The sequence below is a fragment of the Cygnus olor genome, chromosome 6 (genome assembly GCF_009769625.2).
Source record: "Cygnus olor isolate bCygOlo1 chromosome 6, bCygOlo1.pri.v2, whole genome shotgun sequence".
Lineage (NCBI taxonomy): Eukaryota > Metazoa > Chordata > Aves > Anseriformes > Anatidae > Cygnus > Cygnus olor.
The window spans coordinates 30678989-30702785 of NC_049174.1; the positions used below are offsets into that span (position 1 = coordinate 30678989).

Here is a 23797-nt window from a genome sequence, read left to right on the forward strand (position 1 = left end):
CATGGTCATAATGGAGTGTGCAACTAAATCCATCTCCACTTCCACATCAGAGGAGCTGAATATGATGCACCCCTGGTGGAAAATCACTCTGTAAGGTTTCCTGAGAGGTGGGAAATAAATGGAAAAGGTAGCTGGAAACAGAGGATTATTGGCCAACAAAGCTTCAGATTTCCTTGGGATGGTTAGTGTAAATAAGGATTTTGAACTGGGATTTAAATAGGTGAGTCTCACCTAAATTTTATATCTATATTCCGAATATCAGAGGAAAAATGCATGGCCTGGTTGTCAAGCTGTAAAACAGGGATTACAAACAATTCTTTAGCAAAGGAGGGAGAAAAATGAATGATTAGACTGAACATCTAACAGAAATTTTATGTATTAATAAATATTTAATATTGAGGTTCGTTAAGGTACTTGATAAGTAAATAATCCTATAATCAAAATAACATAAAGCAAATTAATTTATTTACTACTAAAGTTACCATTTGAAGTATTTCAAGATTGCATGAACAAATTCCAGTGTTTCATTTCTGGCTTAGATTACTGAAACAAATTCCAGCTGTGACAAATTTAAAATAGATATGCTGGGTAGGAATGAATGTAGCAAAGTGCAATGCTATACTGTTTAATAGAGCAACACCTTGTTTCAAGATCTGTGAGTTCTTGCTAATAAATCTCTGCTAATAATTCTCTCCTAATAATTCTCTGCAGTCTGCTTCTGCTCGTAGGTTTCCCAGCACAGCGTGTCCCTCCCAGAGTGCTGACATCAAGCAAGGGTTTGCACAGGTGAGAGTTTTCCAGGTCTTATCTTGTATCTGTCATCTTTTGAGCCCTCAGCCTACACATAAATATAATGCAAGGGTCACAAAATATTAGGATCTTCATTCACACTATTGGTGTTTAAATCCAACATTGGCTTTTCAAAGCCCCTGGGCAACCATTGCCTGTATCAGAAAATGCACACACACATACACACACACCCATCTAAAAATGCTTTCAGAAGCAAAGCTGCATTGATGCCACAAACACAAGCATGAGCAGTGGCTTTCAGGGGAAGCTCTGTCAATAACAACAGAATAATAAAATTTTCTTTGAGCCAAAGGAAGAGAGAGAATGACTTAGCAGCCCACTGAGATGATGCAGCACTGCCAATGCGGTTTCTTCAGACTACTATAATCACATTGCTTGGCTGCCTCTCATACCTCCTTTTAACAATCTGTTTAACCCTTTGGCCAATTCCAACCAAACTCTGTGGGCAAGCAGAGCTCTTAAAGAAATGAAAGTTCCTGAAAGTTTAGAGCGGGCAGGGGAGAAGACGGCTGAAATGTTTCCCCTTTGCAAGGGCAGCGATGCTGTGTGAGCGTGGCAGCTTTCTGTCATGCTTCTCCTGCTGTCTGGGCAGTCAGCACGTGCAGGGCATGTGGCTGGGCAGGACAGCCATAGCGTGGTGCCTCTTGTCCAGCCACGGCTTGGTGACTTTGGGGACATGGGGAGAGTTGAGTGTAGTGAGTAGGGGATGCAGAGCATTGCAATTTAGCTGTCCTTGCTTGTCCCCAGCAATTATGCTGCTTGGCAGATGACTTGCTCAATCCAATGACGGGATTTTCAGTGCACAGGTAACAAGCTAGATGTCTTACAGTAACAGCCTTTGACTTTACTGGTAGCTCTAGAGCACACGCCCATCAGACCGGAGAGCAGACCCGATGGCCTGGGGAGCCCCTCGTCACATTTGGCCTATGTCTGGAGTGACGGGAGATGGTAAATTGGAAAAGGTAGCAAAAGGTGCTTTGAGACATGTTAGTGTAGCTGAGGGTTGCAGTGCTCTGAGAGTGGGCACTAGTGCACGGTGCAAACTTCATCTCTTTTTTAAGGCTGTGTTCCTTTTTGTGCTACAAGTAAACTTGGCAAGCCGAGTTTGGAGTGCCTGCCTTGGTGTCTGGCAGCCCACACCCTGGATAAGCACACCTTTGTAACAGTTTTTCCACAGAAACTAAACCTGCCGAAATAAAGCATGCTCTGCCACGAGGGAGCTGCCTATGGGGAACATCCCACCACGAGGTACCACAAGGACCCGAACGCGAGGCTCTCGCTGCCCGTAGCATCAGGACCACATGCAGACCGCCTGTTTCTCTGGATGCTGGATGAGAGGCTGGAGTCCAGGGAGCGTTTGGAGCCCCCTTTGGAAGCGGTAGGAAGACCAGATCCTCTTTGCGCCCTTTCTCTGATAGCCTAACCCCAAACTCTAGCTCACCTCCAGCGCCAGTGGCTGGGCAGGAGGCGCGTGAAGCTGGCCCTGTTGCGGCAGGCTCTGCCAGCCTCCCGATTCCCTCTGCCAGCCTCCCGATTTCCAGCGCCTGGGGATGTGAGCTCGCTGTGGGAGGCACGTGCAGAGCTGCCGGGAGCAGGAGCGGTGCAGGCAGCCTGGATTGCATTCCTCAAACCCTGTTTCCCAGCAGGGCGCTTATTCCAGGGCTGGGTCCTCCCCTGGCTGCGCTCTGTGCTAATGACTATTTCCCCTTGATAGATTACCCGTGCCATTGTGGGGCTGACATCTTACACGGGAGCCCTGCTTGGTCCCTTATCATGGGAGCATGAGGAATGATCCTTCCCTACCGACACCCGTCGATAGCAGTGAGTAATAGCCGGGAAGGGAGGCAGACGATAGTAGGAACATGCTCAACAGAGGTGCTGTTATTCTTGGGACAGGAGGCAACTGCGGAGGAGGAGGAGGAGAGCTTGGAGGGCGGACGGGGGGGTCCTGTCATTGCTGATGCTCTCTGGGGCTCGGCAGCTGGAGAGAAACGTTGACTCAGGATGGTCAAAGCTGGGAAGGAAAAAAAGCGAGGAGGGAAAGGAATGAAGTGAAAGGAGCTGAGAGCCAGGCTGGAGAGCACGCAGACAGCCTGGTGACCTCTGATGCATGAAGGATGAAGGAAGCAGACTGAGTGACTATGTGGACCGTCTGGGTGATCATCTTCTGGGTTTCAACCGTCCTGGTAGGTGCTCGGAGCTATTTATTCCGAATTGCATGGAATCGTGTTGTCTGAATAAGTGCATCTCTATTCCACAAAGTTGTGGCATCATAAATTTAAAATGTCTGTGTATAAGCAGGGATTTTTTTTATTATTCTTGCTTCTGCTGCTTCCCGCACTAATTGACATTGTCCAGATGGCCAGATGCTGGGTGCCTCAGTTTCCCCATCTGCACAAAGAGGACAGTGTTACTAACCTGCTTTGGTAAACTCAGCCGGTGCTGGGAGGAAGGAGGGAGGACTCGATGCCGTTTCGAGAAGCTTTGCTGGTTTATATAAGCAAACAGTCCTCTCAGGGGGAATGCCCAGCACTGCCAATGCCTCACTTGACTCGGATTGAAGGAGTGTAAGGCGGTGTTTGCCCCACATGTTTTAGTTCCCTTTTTTTGGCTTTATGCGTTTACTGCGAGTTTAGGTGGTGGACGGCCACTGCTGCGCTCCGTGTGCCCAGCACTGTCAGCAGGACAGCTGAGCGCAGGGTATGATCTCTGAGCTGCTCAGGTGTTTCAGATTTTGCAAAACATAGAAAACCAAGACTGAAATATGCCCAGCTCAGCTGGGAGATGGTTGAACTCTTGGTCAATACAGAGAGTCACTGCAACCACTGGGAAATTCACTCTCTGTCCCAGCAGGGGATTCGGCTTGAACTCTGACAAAAGCTGAGCTCTGCAAAGGTGTTTTAATTGCACAGGGAATGCAGTCTGCTTTGTTTTGTCTTCTGATTGTGTTCCATACTAAAACAATGACTGTGCTGGTTTTCTTGTCGTTTGGGTTTCTTATTCTTAGGTGCTACCCAAAGGACTCTGTAAATAGATGTCTTTACTCAGGGTGCCACTGAGAGCACCTCCTTCTACTTGCTCTCTTTCTAGTCCTTCAAAATACAGATTTTGTTTACAGCATATAGCCTGGCATCCTTTGTTCTCCCTTGAGCCCTCTCATTAAACTAGAAGCATTTATTTTTGAATTCAAACGTCTGGGAATTCTGTGGCTGCAAATAGTATTCATATTAAACAGTGTTTAGATCCACTCATTCACAGGTTAAGAAATGTAGTTGGCTGTGCTAGTGATATCACAAATTACAGATTTCTATGCATTCTTGACATCTGGTTAGCACAACTATTTCTGTTTGGAATGGTTTCGATATGTTACATTTTCTTTAAAGAAATAAAAAGTATAGAAAATAAGAGGATGCCTTGCCCCTTTGTCAAAATCTGACAACCTGGGAGCTGCTTCAGGGAGATATTTAGGAAGAGATGGAGAAACCACACCTATGGGAGCGGATTTTCCTTCTGGAGTAAAAGGTGCCCTCAGGACTCATACGGTGCCTGTACATGAACAAACAGCGGGACACACACAAGGAAGGCACACACGTGCGTGGAGGTGCCAGGGCAGAGGCGTGCTGGGTGCTGTGGGTGGCAGCGGGGCCGAGTGGCCCATTAATGGCAGGTTTCAGGGTGTTCAGCAAATGGCCATGGCCTGTCCGGTCAGATTTGCAGAAAGGAGGGAGGCAGGCTGTGGGAAGCAAGGTGTCTGAGCCAGCACCCGCAGGCTCTCTGCTCTCACTGGGGTTAAAATCCGGTTGCCACCTGGTCTGGTGTCAGACAGGGGTGTCTCTGATCCAGAGAGAAAGGTCAACATCCTTCTGCTGGGTCAAACAGTAATGGGGAGGCATTAACTACACCATGCTCCTGCTTGAGCAACATTTTATTAAAAAAAAAAAAATGTCTAGGTGGTCTTCACTTCTGGATATGCTATCAGCATGCAGCCCCATTCTAGAAGGAAAATAAAGCAGGCATTAAAAATCTTTCTAAAACAAAAGCTCGCTTAGGACATACCTTGCTTAAAAGGAAGCAGCACCCGCAGGATGTATATGCTTTTATAAGGTGAAAAGTACTCCTGTTTCTGAGATCATCGCTCAGGGGGTGGCTAATGTTTATTTTTACATGCGTTCAGTATCATGATGAGCAACCCACATGGACACCAAACAGGTTTTGTTGGCTGCTTTAAATGTTTAACGCTAATATTGTTTTTTAACGCAATTGCAAGGTAACTTTTGGACAGTTGCATTTGTATTTGTGTATTATGAAAATGTAGTTAATTGCTTTACTATTGGTAATCAAATTCATAATGACAGAGAGTGATAAATAATACATTTTGAAAGATCCGTCAATATTTAGAAATGATCAAATTTAGCCTTCAGCTAACAACTGAAACTACTCAATGCAATTACCTTTCTTTAGCCATGTTACTCCAACTGGACATTTCCAACTTTTCAAAGATTAAATGGATTTAATGTATCTAAATCCTGGTATCAGAGAATAGTTTATTTAATCTGATTTCTTTGCATGAGTGATTCAAGAAAATTCATTACATCATGCACAGATGAATGGTTTTAAGTTTCTTTATTTCAGGATGCACAACGACGAAGGAGAAAGATGCTGCAGTAAAATAGAACATACCAATTAGACAAGGCACAAAACACTGCTGAAAATATCAGACTTTGTTCAGAAATGCGATACCCCAAATACTTCCAGCTGAAAAAATTGGGAATTTGGTCTGATTTTTTTTTTCCTAAAACTAGTCAGAATGTGATCTGCAATTCTACACTATCAGATAGGTTGAGCAGTAATACGATGATGTCAGGTTACATTTTCCCACTCAGAATGTATTAAAAATTTCCGTCTAAAAAAATTTCAAATAATACATCCCGATGACTTGTTTTTAATCTTTTAAGTATGCATGTATATATACACTTGTATATATATCTGCATATAATTTCTATAGTGGGAATTTATAAAGTTTTGTTGTTGTTAATGAGGCAGGAATTATCTAATTTGTTATAATGGGAACCTGGCTGTATTCAATACTTTTATTGCCATAAATGATGGAACAAGGCAAAAATAGTGAAAGCACTTTTTTACACTCACTGGGGACCAAGCAGGTCTGTTACAACTGGAAATCAGATTTATGGCTTTTGGTTCAGGCAAATACAGACGTTAGGGGTGCCTAATGTGACTGGAAGAGTGTCCCACAGCGATTCAGCGTGACTTTCTGGATACTGCCTGAAAGCTGAAACATCCCAGGCTCTGGGGATAGTTTTCAGTAAACATACTGCGAGATGTTAAGACTGGGATCTTGTCCTACAAATCATTTTGCACTGGTTTTTAATACATGCCATGTTAATGGTGGGTAGCTGTTTTGTACATTCATTTTGGCCCACCTACATGTAACATTAACCAAACATTTAATTGCTACATCAGGCTTGAGTTAAGACTAACATTTCAACCCTTCCTTGTGAGAAAGGAGGATGGAGAAAGAGGAATGTGACATGGTGTGCTCAGGCCAATTTACGATCAGTTTCCTCGCAAAAAAAATTCCCTGAGACTCTGCTGTCAGCTTGGCTCCTGCAGGTCCATGATTGGTAGCAGTGAAACAGGCTTGGGTGGTCTGCAGCCAGTGGACATATTTGGGCCAGCCATGCAAGTAAATGTCATCCAGGGAAACAAACTGCAAGGGTCTGCGGTTTGATACTGCCAGAGGTAGATAATTAATTCTCCGTTGCTGTAGGAGCATCCAGCAGTGCCCTGGATGTTTCTGCAGGTTTTGGGAACAGCATCGTGCTCGGGTACTTTATTTAGCAGAATAACAGACTCATTTCTCTCAATAACAACCTCAGCAAATGGGAGCAGACAGGAACTGAATCTGTGGTTGCCTACTGCTATCATAAAAACGCAGACTTAATTAAGAAAATTGACTGTATTTCAAGGAAATACCCTCCACAATCAATTGACGGCACTGCATGGAGAATGTGAGCATAAGGAGGGCAAATCCTGTTGAGGGGGTGCACGTTTTAAGAGGAAAAGTGATTGCACTGCTTTTCAAATTTGCAGATCAGGGCTGCCCCACCTGTCTGTGACCTCCTGAGCGTCCTGAAAAAGGAGGAAGAAAACTGTGCTGAGAGACTGTCCCTGGAGGTGAGGAACAGGACACCTGAAAATGATCTGCTCCTGACATCAGGTAAAGGGTGGGGGAATGTGCAAGGTGAAAACCATTCTCAGGTCAGCCAAGTGGCCTCAGTACCCCACAGGAGGCATGCACTCCGTGTGCGCCTCTCGGTGAGGAGCAGAAAAACAGATAAGATGTGTTGCAAGGCTCCGAGAGCAGGATTCAACCTTACTGTGATGGCAAATAATAATCGTATGAGGCTTCAAAGTCAGTGGCTTGGCTGCAGTCTTCACAGCTAGAGAGCACATCAGCAACAAATGGTTGTGAATTGGAGAGGATTTGGAGTTATTCTCACCTTAGACAAGGATATTTTTATAAAGTCAGCCAACTAAATACAAAGTTACTCAACTGTATTTGCCTTCAAAAACAATGAATACCAGCAGCCAACATTTCCATCCCATGGCCTGACGACTCTCCTTGTTCCTATCTTGCTCTAACTGGCTGTCTGTAACAGACCTCAGCACTGAGGGTGGGTTTGTATCATTCACAACATCTCACAGACTGAACTGATTCTGGATGACTTCTATGGACCATGAGGTGGTGAGGTCCTCGCCAGCATGGGAGGTGATGGAGTTCCCATGAGACATGCTCTGTGCAGGGTGTCCTGCCAGAGATAAGCTGCCCTGTGGAGCAAGACATGAAGCTTTTGCTTAGTTTCAAAGCCTTCCTCACTAGCAGAGGGTGTTAAGACAAACAAAGGTTTCACCATGACCTGGCCCAGGGGCAGGACTCAGAGGGAAGATCTGCTGCCTGTTTTCATAGCATGCCTAGCCTTTTTCTCTGCCTTTGTGTTTTCCCTTTCAGCCTGATGGGTGTGAGACTGCCCTGGGGCATTACACCGGTATAGCAGAAGTTACAGGGTAGTTCGTGGCAGGCTGGCAGATATTCCGGAATGCAGATCTGACTCATCGAATATAAAAAGAAACTCAATCCGGTTGGATTAAGTTGGATCCAAATGTTAAACATCCCCCTAGATACTTTAATACAGGACACCCCTACCCTCTGTGCCCTTCTCCCCGAAGGAACAAGTTAAAACTATAGCACTGCGTTAAACCTTTAAGAAAGCATTTCCAGTGGCCATCAAAATCCCTCTTTAAACTCTGCAAAATGGATCAAACAAGTCACACTGGCATGAGCTTGGGGCTACCCACATAGCAGAAAGCTTTAAGCTGGAACTGGCCAGAGTGACTAAGCCCCTCTCCATTGCTGTAACTCTGCAAACACATCTTCTCCTGACAGTGAACCCCTCCCAAAATAAAGAGGTGTAAGATGCACAGCTGTCCCCAAGTAATGGCTTCTGAAGAGAGAGCACAGGAATTTCCTTCTGCTGCTCTTTACTCAGAGAGGGTTTGTTACCTTGGTGAATTATAGAATTACGCTTTTATTCCAGGAAATAATGCTTTTATTCTGCACATTTCTCCATCCTTTGTTTATCTGCATGTCTGAGGTCTGCGTGGAGAAAATCCTATACAGGGACTTCAGTTTGAAGAAGAGAAACAAAGCTCTGGGGATCCATTGCCTGCCCTTGGCGTACCATGCAGGGAAAGAGAGCGGGAGCTTCGCAGGATGGTGCTAACCCTCTGTACCCCATCTTTCCTGCACCTGCTGCCCCAGAAGCTTTGCCTGTTGTGGGTAGACAGCACCAAGTGGAGGAGCAGGAAGAAAGGCAAAGCAAGGGACAAGCTGCCACAGTGCTGTCTCTGCTACACGCTCACATCCTTACAAAAACGGCACAAATGAACAGGATTGGTTGCAAGTGAATCAGGCACAAAGTACCCGAGCAGAAAGTGTTTCTTATTGTCCTACAGTATCAGGAAGAGGGATTCTTTATATTTTAGCTCTGTCCTTGTGATGCCAGTGGCCTGGAGGAGGGAGCCCAGCAGGCCTCCAGGCCCAATGGCAGCACTGAAACGGGGCCTACACCAGGCACATCATGCTGTCAGAGGCCTGGTTGCAGAAAAAACATTACCAGCAGATTTTGCCGGAAGACAGGAGAGGATTTACATTTTCCCCTGGCCTGTAAATGTGGTGATCTTCCCTTCACAGCCACAGGGAAGAGCTTAGTGAAGTTTTGCTCTCCGGCAGCAGAAGAGCCATTGACACCCACAGCCGAGCCCAGTCCATGGTTTATTGGCATTATTCACTCCAGCACTGTCTGGACATAATGAAAGAGATGAAGAAGAGGCAGAGTATTTATGCTTGTACAATGCTGTTCCTCTCTGCCCTTTCCCCAGTATCATTCTGAAGCTGTTTAAACTCCTAGTCACGTTGTGCCTTTTTGTGTTTACACAAGGATTATGTAAGGAAAACATCAGACTGATTCAAAGTGGAAGCTTTAGAAGGGTTGAAAAGTGAGCTAAATTTTTGACATCTGGTTTCCTTCATCTTTCCAGGGCTATTCACTAGTTACCAGAAGACAGACTGGTAGCCAATGGCCTGGTGCAAGGCTCCCCATGGCCCAACTTTCTCTGTGTTCAGCTGGTAGAGACCAGTGCAGTCAAGGACCAGAGTGGGATGGGTCTGGAGCCTGCAAGGGGATGGTGTGAAGCCAGCAGGACCTGTTCTGTTCCATCTAGGCCTCAATAGGTCTCAGCAGGACTTGTTCTGTCTCATCCAGCTTGCTTTTCAGGGTACTGAGTATCTCTGTTCCCATAGCTGCTTTGGTCCTTGGGAGACGTTGCGTGGTGCTTCATTGTTGGGAGATGTTTCATGGTATTTCATTGGTGAGAGATGTTTCATGGTGTTGCATTTTTTGGGAGATGTTTCATGGTGTTGCATTGCTGGGAGGCGTAGCATGGTGTTTCCTCACTGGGAGAAGTTTCACGGTGTTTCCTTGCTGCCCCCAGGCAGATGTGCTGGAATGTGGGATAACATGAGCTGCTGGCCTTCATCAGCTGTGGGACAGACTGTCGATGCACCCTGCCCCAAATTCTTCCAGATGCTGACTGGGAAAAAAGGTAATGCTAAAAATACTCTTTTCTTGCTGAGATGTCTTTTGTTAAACATGGTGTTTACAAAAATGTCACCGTCAGGTCTGAACTTGAAGGAAATTATGTCCCTACTTCTTTTAAAGACCAATGGCCACTTAGCAGCTCCATTTCTATCACTAATCTAAACGTGGGAAAGCCTGGAATTAAAGTAGCAAGATGGCTTAAGAGTTTATTTCTCTTAGACAGGCAGAGAAAAGTGCAGGAAGTAAATGCTATCCTGAAAAGCAGATTTAACATGGTTTCTTGAGGGAAAGAGTTTTCTTCACACAGTCTCTGTTTATGTAGTTCTGCCTCTTTCCCCTTCTAATAATTCTTAGGCGGCTGATCTCAGCCAAGCTTGACAAAAGGGCAAAAGTTCACACAGCATTAAGTACATGCAAGTTTTGGCAAAAACAACCGGCCAGGTAAGGGGAAGAACCCCTTTTGTGCCTCCATCAAGTGGAAATTATGGGGGTTCACCCATAATGTGTGACAGTCTCCACACAAGGATGCAGCACAAATGCACAAGAACTCAAGCTTCATTAGTCCCATGGCTCACCAAACCCCTTACTCAAAAAGAGATGAGCTCAAGCAAGATTTGCTGCCCATTCTTTGAGATTTCTCAGCTAGAAATGAAGTGAAATTTATTCCCAATATATCAGAGTAATTGTGAGTCATTAAGCAGTAGTTTCTGCCTGCTTTCTGTTAATTTTGACTTTTCAACAATGCCTGAAAAATGTACTTACATTTCTCTTCGGTGAGTTAATGATTCGAATCAGAAGAGGGCTCTCCTTTCTTTGGTTATAGGACATGGATTAATGAGATCCGATACTCACAGAAAAGCAGGCAGATTAATTTTATGGATGGAGGAACAGAAGGCAAAGTATTAGATTGTCTACTAAGGATTAAATAAGTAGGAAGAAAAGCATTTAGTTCTCTTTAAATAAAATCAGACGCAAACCATTTGCATTAAAAATACCATGCTGCTTTCTGTACACAGAAACAGTAGCTGCACATTGAATCCTATAATCTCGTATAAAGACAGAAAAGAAACTATGTAAAGACACAGATCGCTGAGAAAATCATCTGTCGGGCATGTGCTCACAAATTTCAGCACTGCGATACTGAGCCTTAAGTATGTTAAAGAAAATCCCTGCTGGTGCAGCCACTAGAGGGAACTGCTCCCTGCCGCTGCCCTCGCAGCCAGCACCGGCCAGGCAGAAAAACAGGAATTTGTACATCCAAAGGTCGTAATTACATATCAAATGTGCATTGCATTATCTTGGAGATAGATAGTCTAACAGCTTTAAACTTTGGTTGCCTTCCTTACTGAGAAGCTGAGAGCTAAGCCACTTCTGATAAGCACTAATCAAAGTGACAGTGTTCAAAACAGAAACCCAAGACATGGTTCATTGGCATTTACAGCTTATTTCAGTCTCTGCATCTGGCATTTTGGGTCCAAGTCAGCAATAGTTTATTCTCATTCTCATAGCCACATTCTTCTCTGATTTTGCACTGTGGCTGGCTTTTGACTCATGCATTTAATTACCGCTACAGTTGTTGCCCTGTTTTTCAGCAATTTTGCAAAAGAAAAACAAATATCATTTCGTTTGAAAGAAAAGCAAATGTTTTATTTCCTTGCCACTTACAAAAGAGATGGGCAGCCACAAATGCCAAAGACCCATATGTGAAGGGATGTAGATAGCTCTGAACCCAAACGCTGGTCTCTATGCAGCTGAGCTTTGTGCTGACATCCAGACTTGCATTTGCAGCCCAGACTGTCTGGCCTCTCCCCACATAACAGACCAAAGAAACAAAATAATCTGAAACCTAGTAACATACCAGAAGTTCACAACCCACATCATGTCTCAGGCAAGAAATGGGGAAAGGTGTGATGACTGCGGGGAGTCAGAGGCAGAAGAGGAGGCTACATAGAATGGCCCCAGTTCCACAGCCATCCCTTTAGCCAGTGCTCCCCCTTGCCCCTGAAGTCCTCCAAGGCACTCAACGTTAGATGGGCTGCAGCCCCTGAGTCTGCTCTGAGTGTGGCATGCTGCAGTTTCCCCAGCATGTATTTCACCCATAAGCAAGCAGCATTGTTAAAGTTGTGCTCACGTCCATCCATATAATAAGCCCTGCATAATCTCCTATGGTTTGCTTGTAATGCAATTGCAAGCACGCACCAGCACAGAACTTCACCTCTCCTTGTCTGATCAACTTTGACATCCTTAGGCGAAACCCAGTTATGGACCTGTTTACAAGCATGACACTCTGCTCCGAGTACATGGGTCTTTAATTGAAGCTGAAGTAGAACATTTTGCCACCATACCTCTCATGTGCTGACTACCAAGGCACGATCACAGAATCACAGAACAGCCGAGACTGGAAAGGACCTCTGGGGGTCACCTTGTGCAACCCCCTGCTCAAGTAGGGTCACCCAGAGCAGGTTGCCCAGCACCATGTCCAAATGACATTTGAAGATCTCCAAGGAGGAGACTCCAGAACCGCTCTGGGCAGCCTATGCCAGTGCTCTGTCACCTGCACAGCACAAAGTGCTCCCTGATGTTCGGAGGGAACCTCCCGTGTTCCAGTTTGTGCCCATTGCCTCTTGTCCTGTCCCTGGGCACCACTGAATCTGGCTGCATCTTCTTTGTACACTCCTCCAGGTATTTATAGACCCTGATGAGATCCCCCTGAGCCTCCCCCTCTCCAGGTTGAACAGTCCCAGCTCTCTCAGCCTCTTCTCATAGGTGCTCCAGTCCCTTGGTCAGCTTGGTGGCCCTGCTTTGGACAGAGAGACCAATGGTTGGCTGGGGAGAGCTCTTTGGGAGAGCTCTTTCTCTTCCTTTTGTTGTTGCTGTGCTGCAGCAGAGTACAGAAAACCTGGCTTAAAAAACAAGCCCAGCCCTTCCAAAGATGCTAAGCTGGAACAAAATGTTCATAAAAGCATCAGAATAATAGTTGGGTATGGACACACCCAGAGCTTTCCCCGCTTGGAGATCTCAGCATGTTTGCTGTGCCTTGCTGTTTTACAGAGGTGAGTGCAAACCAAGTGTGGGCATGCTCTGAGGTCTCCAGAATTAGCCCAGTGGTAGCAGGAGCCCTGACTGTCCTGACAGTCCCAGCAGGGCTCCCAAAAGCATAAACCAGTGCCAAACACTGCTGCATATGCATTTCCCCCTGTTCCCTCAGCACTGCGGGGATGTTTTGCAGAAACTGGATGCCCTACAGTCCCTGTGGCTAAATGTGTAGACAGAAATAGACTTTTATGGTGCCTGCTGTCAAGGCTTCCACTAAGAAGGACTGCTGATTTCAGGTCCTAAGTCCTTGCTAGTACAGCTATTACTGCAGCAGAGCCAGGGTTTTACACCCTCTTTCTAAAGGGTGGCTCCAACTGCGCAGATGCATGTGATTAGGACAGCAGGCAGTGGTTTTATTTCTTTGCGGAAGTTTCTCTTCTCTTCTGCCCATAGCCTAACTGCCTGCTGGGGCCATTTTCTTCGTGTGAGATTGCGAGGTGTATAGGTGCTGGACATGAATGTGAGCATGTTCAAACCTGTCCTGTTTAACCACGTGCAGCTTGGTGGTGATCCATCTCTGTTTAACCACATGCAGCTTGGTGGTGACCCATCTCACCCAGCTTGAGGAGTCAGACGTCCAAAAAGAAGTAGGTCAGACAAACTGCCCTGTGCAGATGTCTGCCTGAAAATGAGATGATTTCTGCAAACGCCTCTTTTTCGCCACTGACTAGAAAGATGGCTGCAAGGGACACACTTAAACTCAAGCATTTTGCTTTCAGAAGTCTAACTTAAGTGAGGGGATTCCCATCCTAGCCTCTGATTTCCAAGTAAGCAAGGAAATCAACTGCCTAAGACAACGCCTGGACTTGGCTGTGGGTACAAGCCTTTTAGTTTCCATTTAAGTCTCCCCAAAAAGCTGTGACCATCTAACGTTTTGTGTTCTCCTCAGGCTGTGACAAACCATAGTACAACCCTGAGGTGGTGAGAATGTCCAAGAAAGTATCAGGTTCGTATGGAGTATGAATCCGTGACCGAACAAGTCATATGTTTGCTGATCTTGGAACTCTAGCCAAGAAACACCAGATGTACCGAACAGTATTATTTATGTTGCAATTAATAAAAACACATCCATCACAGTCATCCCTGAGTTGGCAAACAATATTATGACCCACACAAATACACTGGGCAAGTATCAACATAATCAGCTCAGCTGCATTTCACCTCCAGCTATGCCGAGTACATTGCCTGGGGAAAAAATGTTCTCCTTGCTCTTGGAGCAACCCTTCACGTTGGTGAGGATAAGGAGGAGAACAAAGATACAATTGGAAATAGTTACATCTGATTTTGTCTCTTTTGTTGTTGTTACCATACAGGTTTCGTCTATCGAAACTGTACCAGCGAGGGTTGGTCAGACCCCTATCCAAGACCAGATATTGCTTGTGGCTACAATGTCAATGACACCACAAATGAGAAAAGAGTGAGTCCGAGTGCCTATGACCACAGATCTGCTGCTCTGGGGCTCTGGGGAAGGGACGTGCTCAATCTGTTAAGGAGAGACTGAATAATGGGATCTACCCCAGGTGGGGTTGTGGGTATGGGTGTTCTTCAGCACAAATGCTTTCTCAATGAGTTTTGTTCAGTTTAAAACTTCCGTAGCTGATTTTACAAGAAAATCTACTTGATAAGAAATAAGGGATAGCCTTCATTTGGTATGGGCCGATTTCTGCCAGATAGTCAAAGGTAAAGATGTGAATATCTGTTCCCCTGCAGCGTGCCTATTTCATGACCCTGAAGACCATGTACACCATTGGATACTGCACCTCCCTTGTGACGCTGACAATAGCCTTAGTGGTCCTGGCCTCTTTAAGGTGAGGAGAAGCACCGCTGGGTTGCCTTTGGGCAGGACGTCTGGTCATCTCAGCTGACACAGACCCTTCTGTTGGCTTTCAGGGCAAGTTAAACATTGCAGTGTTTCTGAAAACTTTTACATAAATCAGTGATGGAAATGAGCTGAGTCCTGTCTCACAGAAAATGTCAGGGCTGTTCCTCATATTGTGCTCTCCTGTCCTTCCCAACATTTAGTTTATCATATTTTGCAGATTGGAGTTTGCACCATCTCCCTGCTGAGATTTTGCCATGATATTGATGTCCCTGGGGAACAGTGTCTTTCCTCCTACTGTTCTTTACCCCACCCAAGACTGTGGCTAAAACTTTGCTCTAAGAACCAGTGCATTGACTTCTAGAGAGGTGTTGCAGGCTTACAGCAGTGACCTGACAGTAGGTTTATCTTCATACAGCTTTATAACCTGGAATTTGCACTTTGCTGCTTATTCAGTGAAATGAATTTCCCTTACAGTAAATATCAGGGAGGCACCTCTGGTCAGAGGAACCCCAACTACTCTGCAGACTAGTTGTGAGTCTGCAAGGCCTCCCGAACTGAATTATATGAAGTTGTAATACAGAAAACACTGCAGGCACAAGTGCACTGTTCAGATAAACCAAAGAAATCCATCCAGGTGTGGATAAACAGCAGCTCCTTGGTTTCACAATGCTCTGGGAAGGAGGGACAGAGGCTAGACCAAGTATATTGGCATGAAATCTCAGTTCTTCAGACAACGTTCAGCTTTTTTTAGTACCTGAGTGGAGCAGATGTGCCTTCTGCTTTTCAAGGTCTTCTCTAGGGTATTCCTCTTTGGAAATCCATTCGTCTTCCTTTCACAGACAGAAAAACAGTGTTCTTAAGTTGTCAGTTCAGCATTAATAAGGATTGAAACCTGATGGTTACAGCCACAAGCTTCCTGCTTTGTCTAGGAACGTAACTTTGTAGGAGCTCTCTCTTTTCCTTGCAGAAGACTTCGCTGTACGAGGAACTACATCCACATGCATCTCTTCACGTCCTTCATTTTGCGAGCCTCATCTAACTTCATCAAAGATGCTGTTTTATTCTCCTCTGAAGACACAAACTACTGTGAGGCATACACGGTAACCCTTTGCCTTCCAGCTTACTTCACACCTCAGCTTCCAAGCCATAGTTAGTGTGCAGGGCAGAAAATCTTCATCCTAGGTTTCTATTTGTCATACCAGGGCATGGGAGGGGAAGAGTATGTCCTGTTCCTTCTCTGTTGCTCCACCCCATGCGTTAGTTGTTCCAGGCTGAGATTTCCCTGTTTTGGGAGGATTCTGCATGGGTGAGGGCGGTATGAGGATGTAAAAGGGGCCCAGGCTGGATGAAACACACAGAAAACCAGGTGCAGCTAAAGCTAATATGCAGGTATCTACAGTCCCCTCAAGTGTTGACACAGAAGGTACCCACCCAGGTTGGTCTAAAGTAGGTGTCTGCATTCATCAGCTTGACTGCGTTGACTAGATCGCCACAGAAGAGACCAGGAGTTCAGCACATGAACACAGAGACGCCTAAATGCAGGTGTCAGAGTCCATAAACATGGGACACACCACCAGGGTGGAGACTCTTATGTGGATTGTAGATCCTGGTAATGGGGCTCACAGATAGAATATACGAACACATTGAACTTTGAAATATATAAATTTTTCTCTGTTCTTTTTATTAGCGGCATAATATCTTGTAAATATTGGGGGGCACTGGAAGCCATGTTCAGTGCTTTAAACTCTGTTTGAAAATAGATACAAACAAAAATTATCCTCTGTTTCCTCAGGCTGGATGCAAGCTTACCATGGTCTTCTTTCAGTATTGCATTATGTCTAACTACAGCTGGCTTCTCGTGGAGGGACTGTACCTCCACACTCTTCTGGTAATTTCCTTCTTCTCAGAAAGGAAGTTCTTCTGGTGGTTCATCACCCTTGGATGGGGTAACGGCTCTCCTTTTCATATGCATAATTGTCAATTTGTTGTGCCTCTGGGATGAATTTGTAGAGCAGTAACTGGCTTTTCCAATTGCAGGTGCCCCAACTGTCTTTGTGGCTGCGTGGGCCACCGCGAGGCAACTCCATGAAAACACCGGGTAAGTTATTTGGAGGGGGGGTGGAGTTGTGCAGGCTGCTGCAGGGATTTCCTGCTCATTCCTAACCACTGTCAGCCAAGCAAATCAACTGCAATTCAACTGTGTTGCAAGCCTGGTTCCCAGCATAGGCAGAGAAGAAACATCCAGCTGAGCAAGCCGAGAGAGAGCCTCAATTTTAATTTGACCATTTTCAAGGGTGGGAGATGTCCTTCAAGAATGAATTCTGCCCATGATGTTTTAAACACCTGCATTTGATCAGTGAAGCTTTGTTCCTTTCTCTTCTCCCTTGCAAAATTTTGAAAAGTGGATGTAATTCAAGGGCAGGATATACTTTTGCCCAGTGGAAGTGAACGGTTTTCTGTCAAGGTTTTCCCAAAATGTTGCACCAGCTAAGTGAGAACAGGAAATTAATTCTGTAGAAGAGGCAGTGGAGGCCTATCTGAAGTACAAAACAGACTAAATCCCTTTGAAAAGACACCAGTATTTTGATAACTGAATGCACCTTCTCTTCTATTTTTGCAGGTGTTGGAACATTAACACTAATGCCAATACCTGGTGGATCATTAGAGGCCCTGTAGTTTTGTCTATTTTTGTAAGTCTTTTCTGGGACAAGCACATTCAAACTGTATTTTCAAATACTGTGAAGTCAGAGATCATCTATTCAACATGCTTTAGAAGTGTGTTAATGAACTGATCTTAGACATGTGCCTGAACTGGTGTGACACATGAATTACTGCTTAAGCAACTTCTGCTCAGCATGATTTTGTCAGTAACTAATGCCCCGAAGCTAAGTTGCAAGGAAAGCTAGAGTGTCCTCCCAAGAAGCAAGAGCCTGAAGAAGATCAGGTTTCCACATCCTGTTGATTTCATATGAATTTGGCTGGCTTGTGGAAGCTTGTTTTGGACTGTTTCAAGAAAGGCTCCGGAGGAGAAACCAAGTGGCTGTACATTTCAGTACAATAGCCTTTGTGTCTCACGGTCACTGCCCCTCTTAGCAAAGCCAAAAACAACTTGCCTTACATGATCATTAGCTTTTGTTTTGAGCAATGAGAGCAGCTCACAGGCTTCATGCACCGTCTGTTAGTAGACCGCAATTAGGCTATTAAGGCATTGCTCACTGAAATGAGACGTAGGGATTGAAACTCAGTGTGAACCTGCCCAGTACAAACCAGAGGAGATGTTAACACTTTGGCACAAATAATATTCATCACCAAGGGTTTGAACACTTGCTGGTGCTCACCTTTATAGTTTTAAGGTACCAAGGGGCTGCAGCTGCTTCGTGGAGATAGTTCTGCCCAAGTGTGGGCCCTGGGGGTCTGCAAGGATTAATTTGAAGCCTTACTAGAGAAACGTGAGCTGCTAGCTACTCTCAAGTGACCTGCTGACATTGAGTAAGAATGCAGAAGCTGAGGTATTCGTGTTGCCAGTAGGCTCCATTATGTTTACAAATCACAAACTGCAGCACTAGCACACTCTCTTGGAAACGCAAGTATAGGTGGTGGTTTAAGCCCTGCTCCCTTTTACCACTGAGTAATTCTTCACCCCCACAAGAAAAACAGAAGACCACACAAAGTGATTCAGGATCAACGAGGCCACAACATTTATTTTCCCTAATGAAAAGGAGCTGCTCAGCAATATTTAAATTCCAACAAGGCCCAGAAGTTCTGCAAGGTGAAAATCACAGTCTTCATTTATCTTTTGAGGGCCACCCACTATCCCCTTGAAACCCTGATCACATCTAGCCAGCTGCCTTAGGCAGGAGCTGTCTGCATGGCCCTGCCTCCTTACCTAACAGAGGCTTTTCTCAAGCCCATAGCTACAGATGCAAACAAGCAGCCAGTCCTTGAGAATTCAGATCTAATCTCTTTATTCCTCACAGCACACAGTCCTTAGCAGTTCAAAGGGCAGAAAATCAACACTGATAAGCTCCTTTGTCCTCCCAGACTAACACGCTTGCTGTGCTGCCCACTGGCAATTCCTCCCAGCGGGAGTCCCACAGTCCTCCCATTCCCAGTGGATTTTCATCAGCAAAAAGTCCTGCACTGCCTACAGGGCTCAAGTCTGACCTGCTGGGTTAAAAAAACACCAGAATCCTCAGACCCGAGCCCCCTTTCCCCCCAAGACCCCCACCGTATCTCACTGCCTTTCCTTCACATTCCCCACCCCAGCTCCTCACAGCTCTGCTCCTTCCCTCACCCCCAGCTCCCAAACTTTCAGCCTTCCCCACCCACCCTCTCCAGCCCAGACCACACAGCCATGCTTGCTTCCTCTTCACCCACTAATTTCGGGAGCCCCCCCTGCCCCAGGGACACCCTGGGTCTGTCCCATCCAATGTTGATCCCCATCTCCTGAGGAAACCCACCACCCCAGAGCCCTGCACACACAGGCCGCCATGAGGTGGTTGCATGCCTGTAATGGTGCTTGTATGTGTCAATACACGTAGGGAAGGGTTGAGGGCCCGGCACAGGAGTTTGTGAAAGGTGCTGTGGGCGTGCAGCCGGGTGCTGCTGGCCCCATCGTGGTGCCGATAAGGCCAAGGGTGGCTGGGCGCTGCTGTGGGAGTAGGCACGGCCTCCCCTGCTGCTCCTGTTCTGTGTCAGGGGCTCGAGCCCACAGAAGCAGCCATTGTTTCACCCGTGCTCAAAAGCAGCGGTAGATCAGCGTCTCTACGTGGGATCCACCCTCAGAGATGGGGGTTTGCAGAAGGAAGGACTGCCCCAGCTCTCCCCTGTCCCCACTGTTAATTGCTTTGCCTCCGCCATCCAAAACTGTGCTGGTGTTTTCAGCAGGGAGCAAAGGGTGCGCGCAGGTGGTGTTGGCAGCCAAAGCAGGGCCTGTGGCCTCATGCCCCAGCGCACACAGGGGCTTCCCCAAGGCCCCTCCTGGCCCCTTTGCACTTCAGTGATTTCTCCTGGTAATAAGCCCTGACCATAGCTAGCAAACTGTGGAAAAACCAGACAGTGTCCGAGCCCTGAGTGGCTGGGCAGGCTGGAGAGGCATGGGACAGGGTTGGGCATAGGGATGGGGACAGGGACATCTGCAAACCCACAGGTCAGCCCCAGCCCCAGTTCTTCCTGCTCAGCCAAAACGCTTCAAACTGGATCTGCTGAGACCTGGCAGCTCACTTTTGGTTATGGGGCACTTTTGTTGTTTGCTTATTTTATTTTTTTCATATCCTTCATTTTCTTTTTATTTCTTTCTTTTTATTTTCAGATTAATTTCATTCTTTTCATCAACATTTTAAGAATCCTGATGAAGAAGCTCAGCTCACCTGAAAGACGGAGCAGCGATTTCAACCAGTACAAGTACGTCCTGCACACTGTGACTTTATACCACGTCAACCCACCAGGCTCCTCTTGCCCCTTCTACACTCGTTTTCCCCTTTGTTTCCACTCCCAGGAGGCTTGCCAAGTCGACACTCCTCCTCATCCCGCTCTTTGGGGTTCACTACATCATCTTTGCTTTCTTCCCCGAAGACACAAGTAGTGGCACAATGGAAATTCAGCTGTTTTTTGAATTGGCTCTTGGATCGTTCCAGGTAATAGTTGACATGCTACTCTTTTCTTTAAGTAATACGAAGTATAACGTGTAGCCCTGCGCAGAGGCCCAGTGGCAATAACAAGCTGTCTGATTTCCTTTGAGATATATCATCTGAATTTAAAAGCTGAAACTGCAGTTCTAATTCTGTGACCATGGTTCTTTTTATCTTTCAGGGTTTTTTCGTGGCTGTACTTTATTGTTTTCTTAATGGTGAGGTGAGTTTTGTGTAGATAACATTTTTTTTATTGCTCAAGTATATCTCATTAATTAGTAGGGTATGTTTTCTCCAATGAATTACATGTTTTATCTGACAGTTTTCTTCCCAGCTACTTAACATCACTCCTGAAATACCTCCCAGACCTGGCAAACCTAAGTAATCATACGCCAGATGCAAACTTCATCTCTCATCTATTGCAACCCTTTCCTAAATCAGATAGCATTATTACTGTCTGGGAGTGGAGGGTGGGAGAACCATCCCGCACACGGTCACACTGAAAATCAGAACCTGATTCTGATGTATGATGGTATGATCTGTCATCCTGTGTCTGTTTTTGTTGCTTGATCCTTGGGAGGGAATTTAGCAAAAGCTGTAGCAAGTCCAAATTTATTAGGACTCTCATAAGGTAAAGCTTTTGGAAGAAGGTCTGTTGCCTTTGTGGTTCTATAACTCCCAGGCTCCTGGGCTAGAACTGGCACTCTAAAATACTGCTGCTGGTAGAGGCAAGGAGAAATGTTATCCAGACCTGGTAGATCCTGAGGTTATTGGAGGGAAGGAAAAAAACCCAAACTGTTAGTTCCTAAGGTTGGAAGGAAAAGTTGATTTGAAAGGGAGGATGGGTTTGAAAAATGTTGAATGGTGCTTTAACAGGGTTTCAGAAAAAAAAAAAAAAAGTTGTTTTGAAAAGAAAATCCACATTTTTTTCACCTTTGTGTCAAAATGTCCTGTTTTGATAAAAAAAATAAAAATCTTTGACAAATCCAAACCGGACACTAAGGCCAGCTAGTCTGCACAAACAGTTTCAACACCAATTAAAAAGAAAAACAGGTTCACAGAAAATTATGTAGCTGCAACAGCCGTATCACTAGAAGTGACAAGAAACAGGCCCTACCCTAATCCCTTAAACTGGGGGTTAAATAAATAAATCCAAACCTTGGCAAAGGTAACCATCTCTCCTTTTCCTGTTATACTGCACTCTGCAATGCTGGGCTCCAAGATAAACTAGCTGAACCAAGTATTTTGTGATCTTTCTACCTAGGTTCAGCTGGAAGTTCAGAGAAAATGGAGGCAGTGGCATTTAAGCAAACACTTGCGTCAGCATCTGAGCACCTCAGCAAGTAACGGAGGAAGTGGCTTAACTCAGGAGATGCAGGTAGTGAAGTTGAGCCCACCACAGGACAGGAGAGCAACCCTCCAAAGATCAAGCATGCTTTAACACTTCACCCTTGAGGGATACCTCCATGCTCAGGTGCACGTGGTTAAATCCCATGGACTGTGCTGGGAGTCTTGTGTATATATCCGAGAGCGGGACTTGGCTGTGGATCAGCAGTTCTTGAAGCACATCTGTTCGTCTATATCCTGTGTAGCACTGAAGTTATTTTGCAAGGCAAAATGGGCCAAAACGTTCTGCTCTTCCTTGGGTTTCTGGCCACAGTCATTTGTGTTTCTTTCCACACCAATATGTTTAAGCTGCTATTTCTACCTTAAACGTAGCCTCTCATTTTCCATGTGGCTCCCTTCCAATGCTAGGCCAGGCGGGTGAGTTTTAGATGTTTTGTATTTCTTCTGCTGTTGAAGCTAGGAGGATATTCAGCTTTGTAAGATGAAGGTTGCATATCGTCCTTTAACACAGACTATGGGTTTGAAATACAAAGTCACTTTGTGCCTAAAGTTTACCAAGGTTCAAAGTCTTTCTGTTGTGGTGGAACGATGAGGGACACTGAAAATATAAAGCACATCTGAGCTTCTCGTTCCACTCTGATTGTATACTCATTGCTCAGGTATTCTTCAGCGATAGTGGCAGCATCAAAGTTTTCTTCCTTTGCCTCTTCTAACAATGGTGATCTTGGAAACAGCAGTGGTCCTGTTTGGGTTTCTGTACAGTTTTTTGAAAATATAGAAGCTATTGTAGCAAATTCCAAGAGTGGCCGTGAAAACTGCCCTGGTTTGAATTGCAAAGGGGTGAAAGAATTCAGCTGACAAATGCAGTCAGTCGGGTCTGGTATTTGATTTTTTATCTCTATTTACCGAGTTGAGGCAATTCTTGCCTAGCTTTCCTTGAGGGCAAAGATGACTGAACAGAAAGCAAGTGGCATTTATCACCTTCTCCCCTCTCCTGGTCACCCATATGACATTGGCAAAATAAGCACAGCTCTGCCAAGCGCTGACTGAGTGGCGCTCCCCAACTGCTCTGCCAAAACCACTCAAATAAACTTCTATTTACAGCAAGCCCTCATGGCAGGTTTCTGCCATTTCACCAGAAGACAAACATGCAGAGAGATTCAAAAGATGCCTTCAAAGCTGAATTACCTGCACTGAAGCGATTTGTTGAGTGCTGTTATTAGCGCTGCTTCAAACTGCAAGATTCAGGACAGGAAAAATACCATTATTTTCTGCTGGTGTTGACAGATTGCACAGCCTGTGTTCTCCTGATCAGCTGGGTACCGTGGCTGGGCTGGGACAGATGCCTTGACAGTGGGAAGGGTTTTGTATTCGCTCAGCCTCCTCTGCCTGTTTGGCTTTGCCTGCCGATGCTCGTCACCCTGCAATGGGAGAGCTGAACCTCTTAACACCAGAGGAAAAAAAAATCAAGTACAAATCAGTGAACTGGCAAGAGTTCCCAGGAATTAGTCCTAAACTTACGTTTTTGGAAATGGCAAGGTTTTGAGTCAGCTTAGTCCTTTAACTCAGCCAAAGCCAGGAAGCAGAACAGGATCAGTCCTGTGACAGAGAAATTAGATTCCTCTCTGTACACCTTTGGGTAAAAGCTCTTGCTTCTCACTGATTTTCTGAAGCCATGCAGATCCTTCAAGTGTCTGTGAGTTTCACTCAGTCCCAGGGTATTTAGCAAGTCAGATACTTCCAAAGGGAGACAACCATTAGCCTAATTTCTTCTATGGCCCACAAAAGCTACTGTAAGACCACAAAGAGTGAAACAACCTCTGTGTTCCCTGTCTGAGAATTAAACGTTTATAATTTAAGCCAAAGCAGCTGTTTGCTTTAAACGCAAATGCCTTCTTCTGGCATGAATGAAG

At 45.5% G+C, this 23797-nt stretch overlaps 1 protein-coding gene across 1 annotated transcript; it reads left to right on the top strand.

Annotated features, from left to right (window-relative positions):
* The first annotated feature begins 2830 nt into the window (after window positions 1-2830).
* Window positions 2831-22430, top strand: SCTR (secretin receptor). Its single transcript, XM_040561115.1, has 13 exons — window positions 2831-2996; window positions 6922-7048; window positions 9883-9993; window positions 14399-14502; window positions 14796-14893; window positions 15875-16007; window positions 16700-16853; window positions 16945-17005; window positions 17528-17597; window positions 20219-20310; window positions 20405-20543; window positions 20719-20760; window positions 21802-22430. The coding sequence occupies exons 1-13, from the start codon at window positions 2952-2954 to the stop codon at window positions 21976-21978; spliced, it is 1353 nt and encodes a 450-aa protein (XP_040417049.1). The 5' UTR covers window positions 2831-2951; the 3' UTR covers window positions 21979-22430.
* Window positions 22431-23797: the final 1367 nt, after the last annotated feature.

Coding starts and splice junctions, on each gene's coding strand:
- SCTR (XM_040561115.1), top strand. CDS start 2,952: ATGTGGACCGTCTGGGTGATCATCTTCTGGGTTTCAACCGTCCTG. Junction 2,997..6,921: donor TCTGGGTTTCAACCGTCCTG/GTAGGTGCTCGG, acceptor TCAAATTTGCAG/ATCAGGGCTGCCCCACCTGT. Junction 9,994..14,398: donor GATGCTGACTGGGAAAAAAG/GTAATGCTAAAA, acceptor GTTACCATACAG/GTTTCGTCTATCGAAACTGT.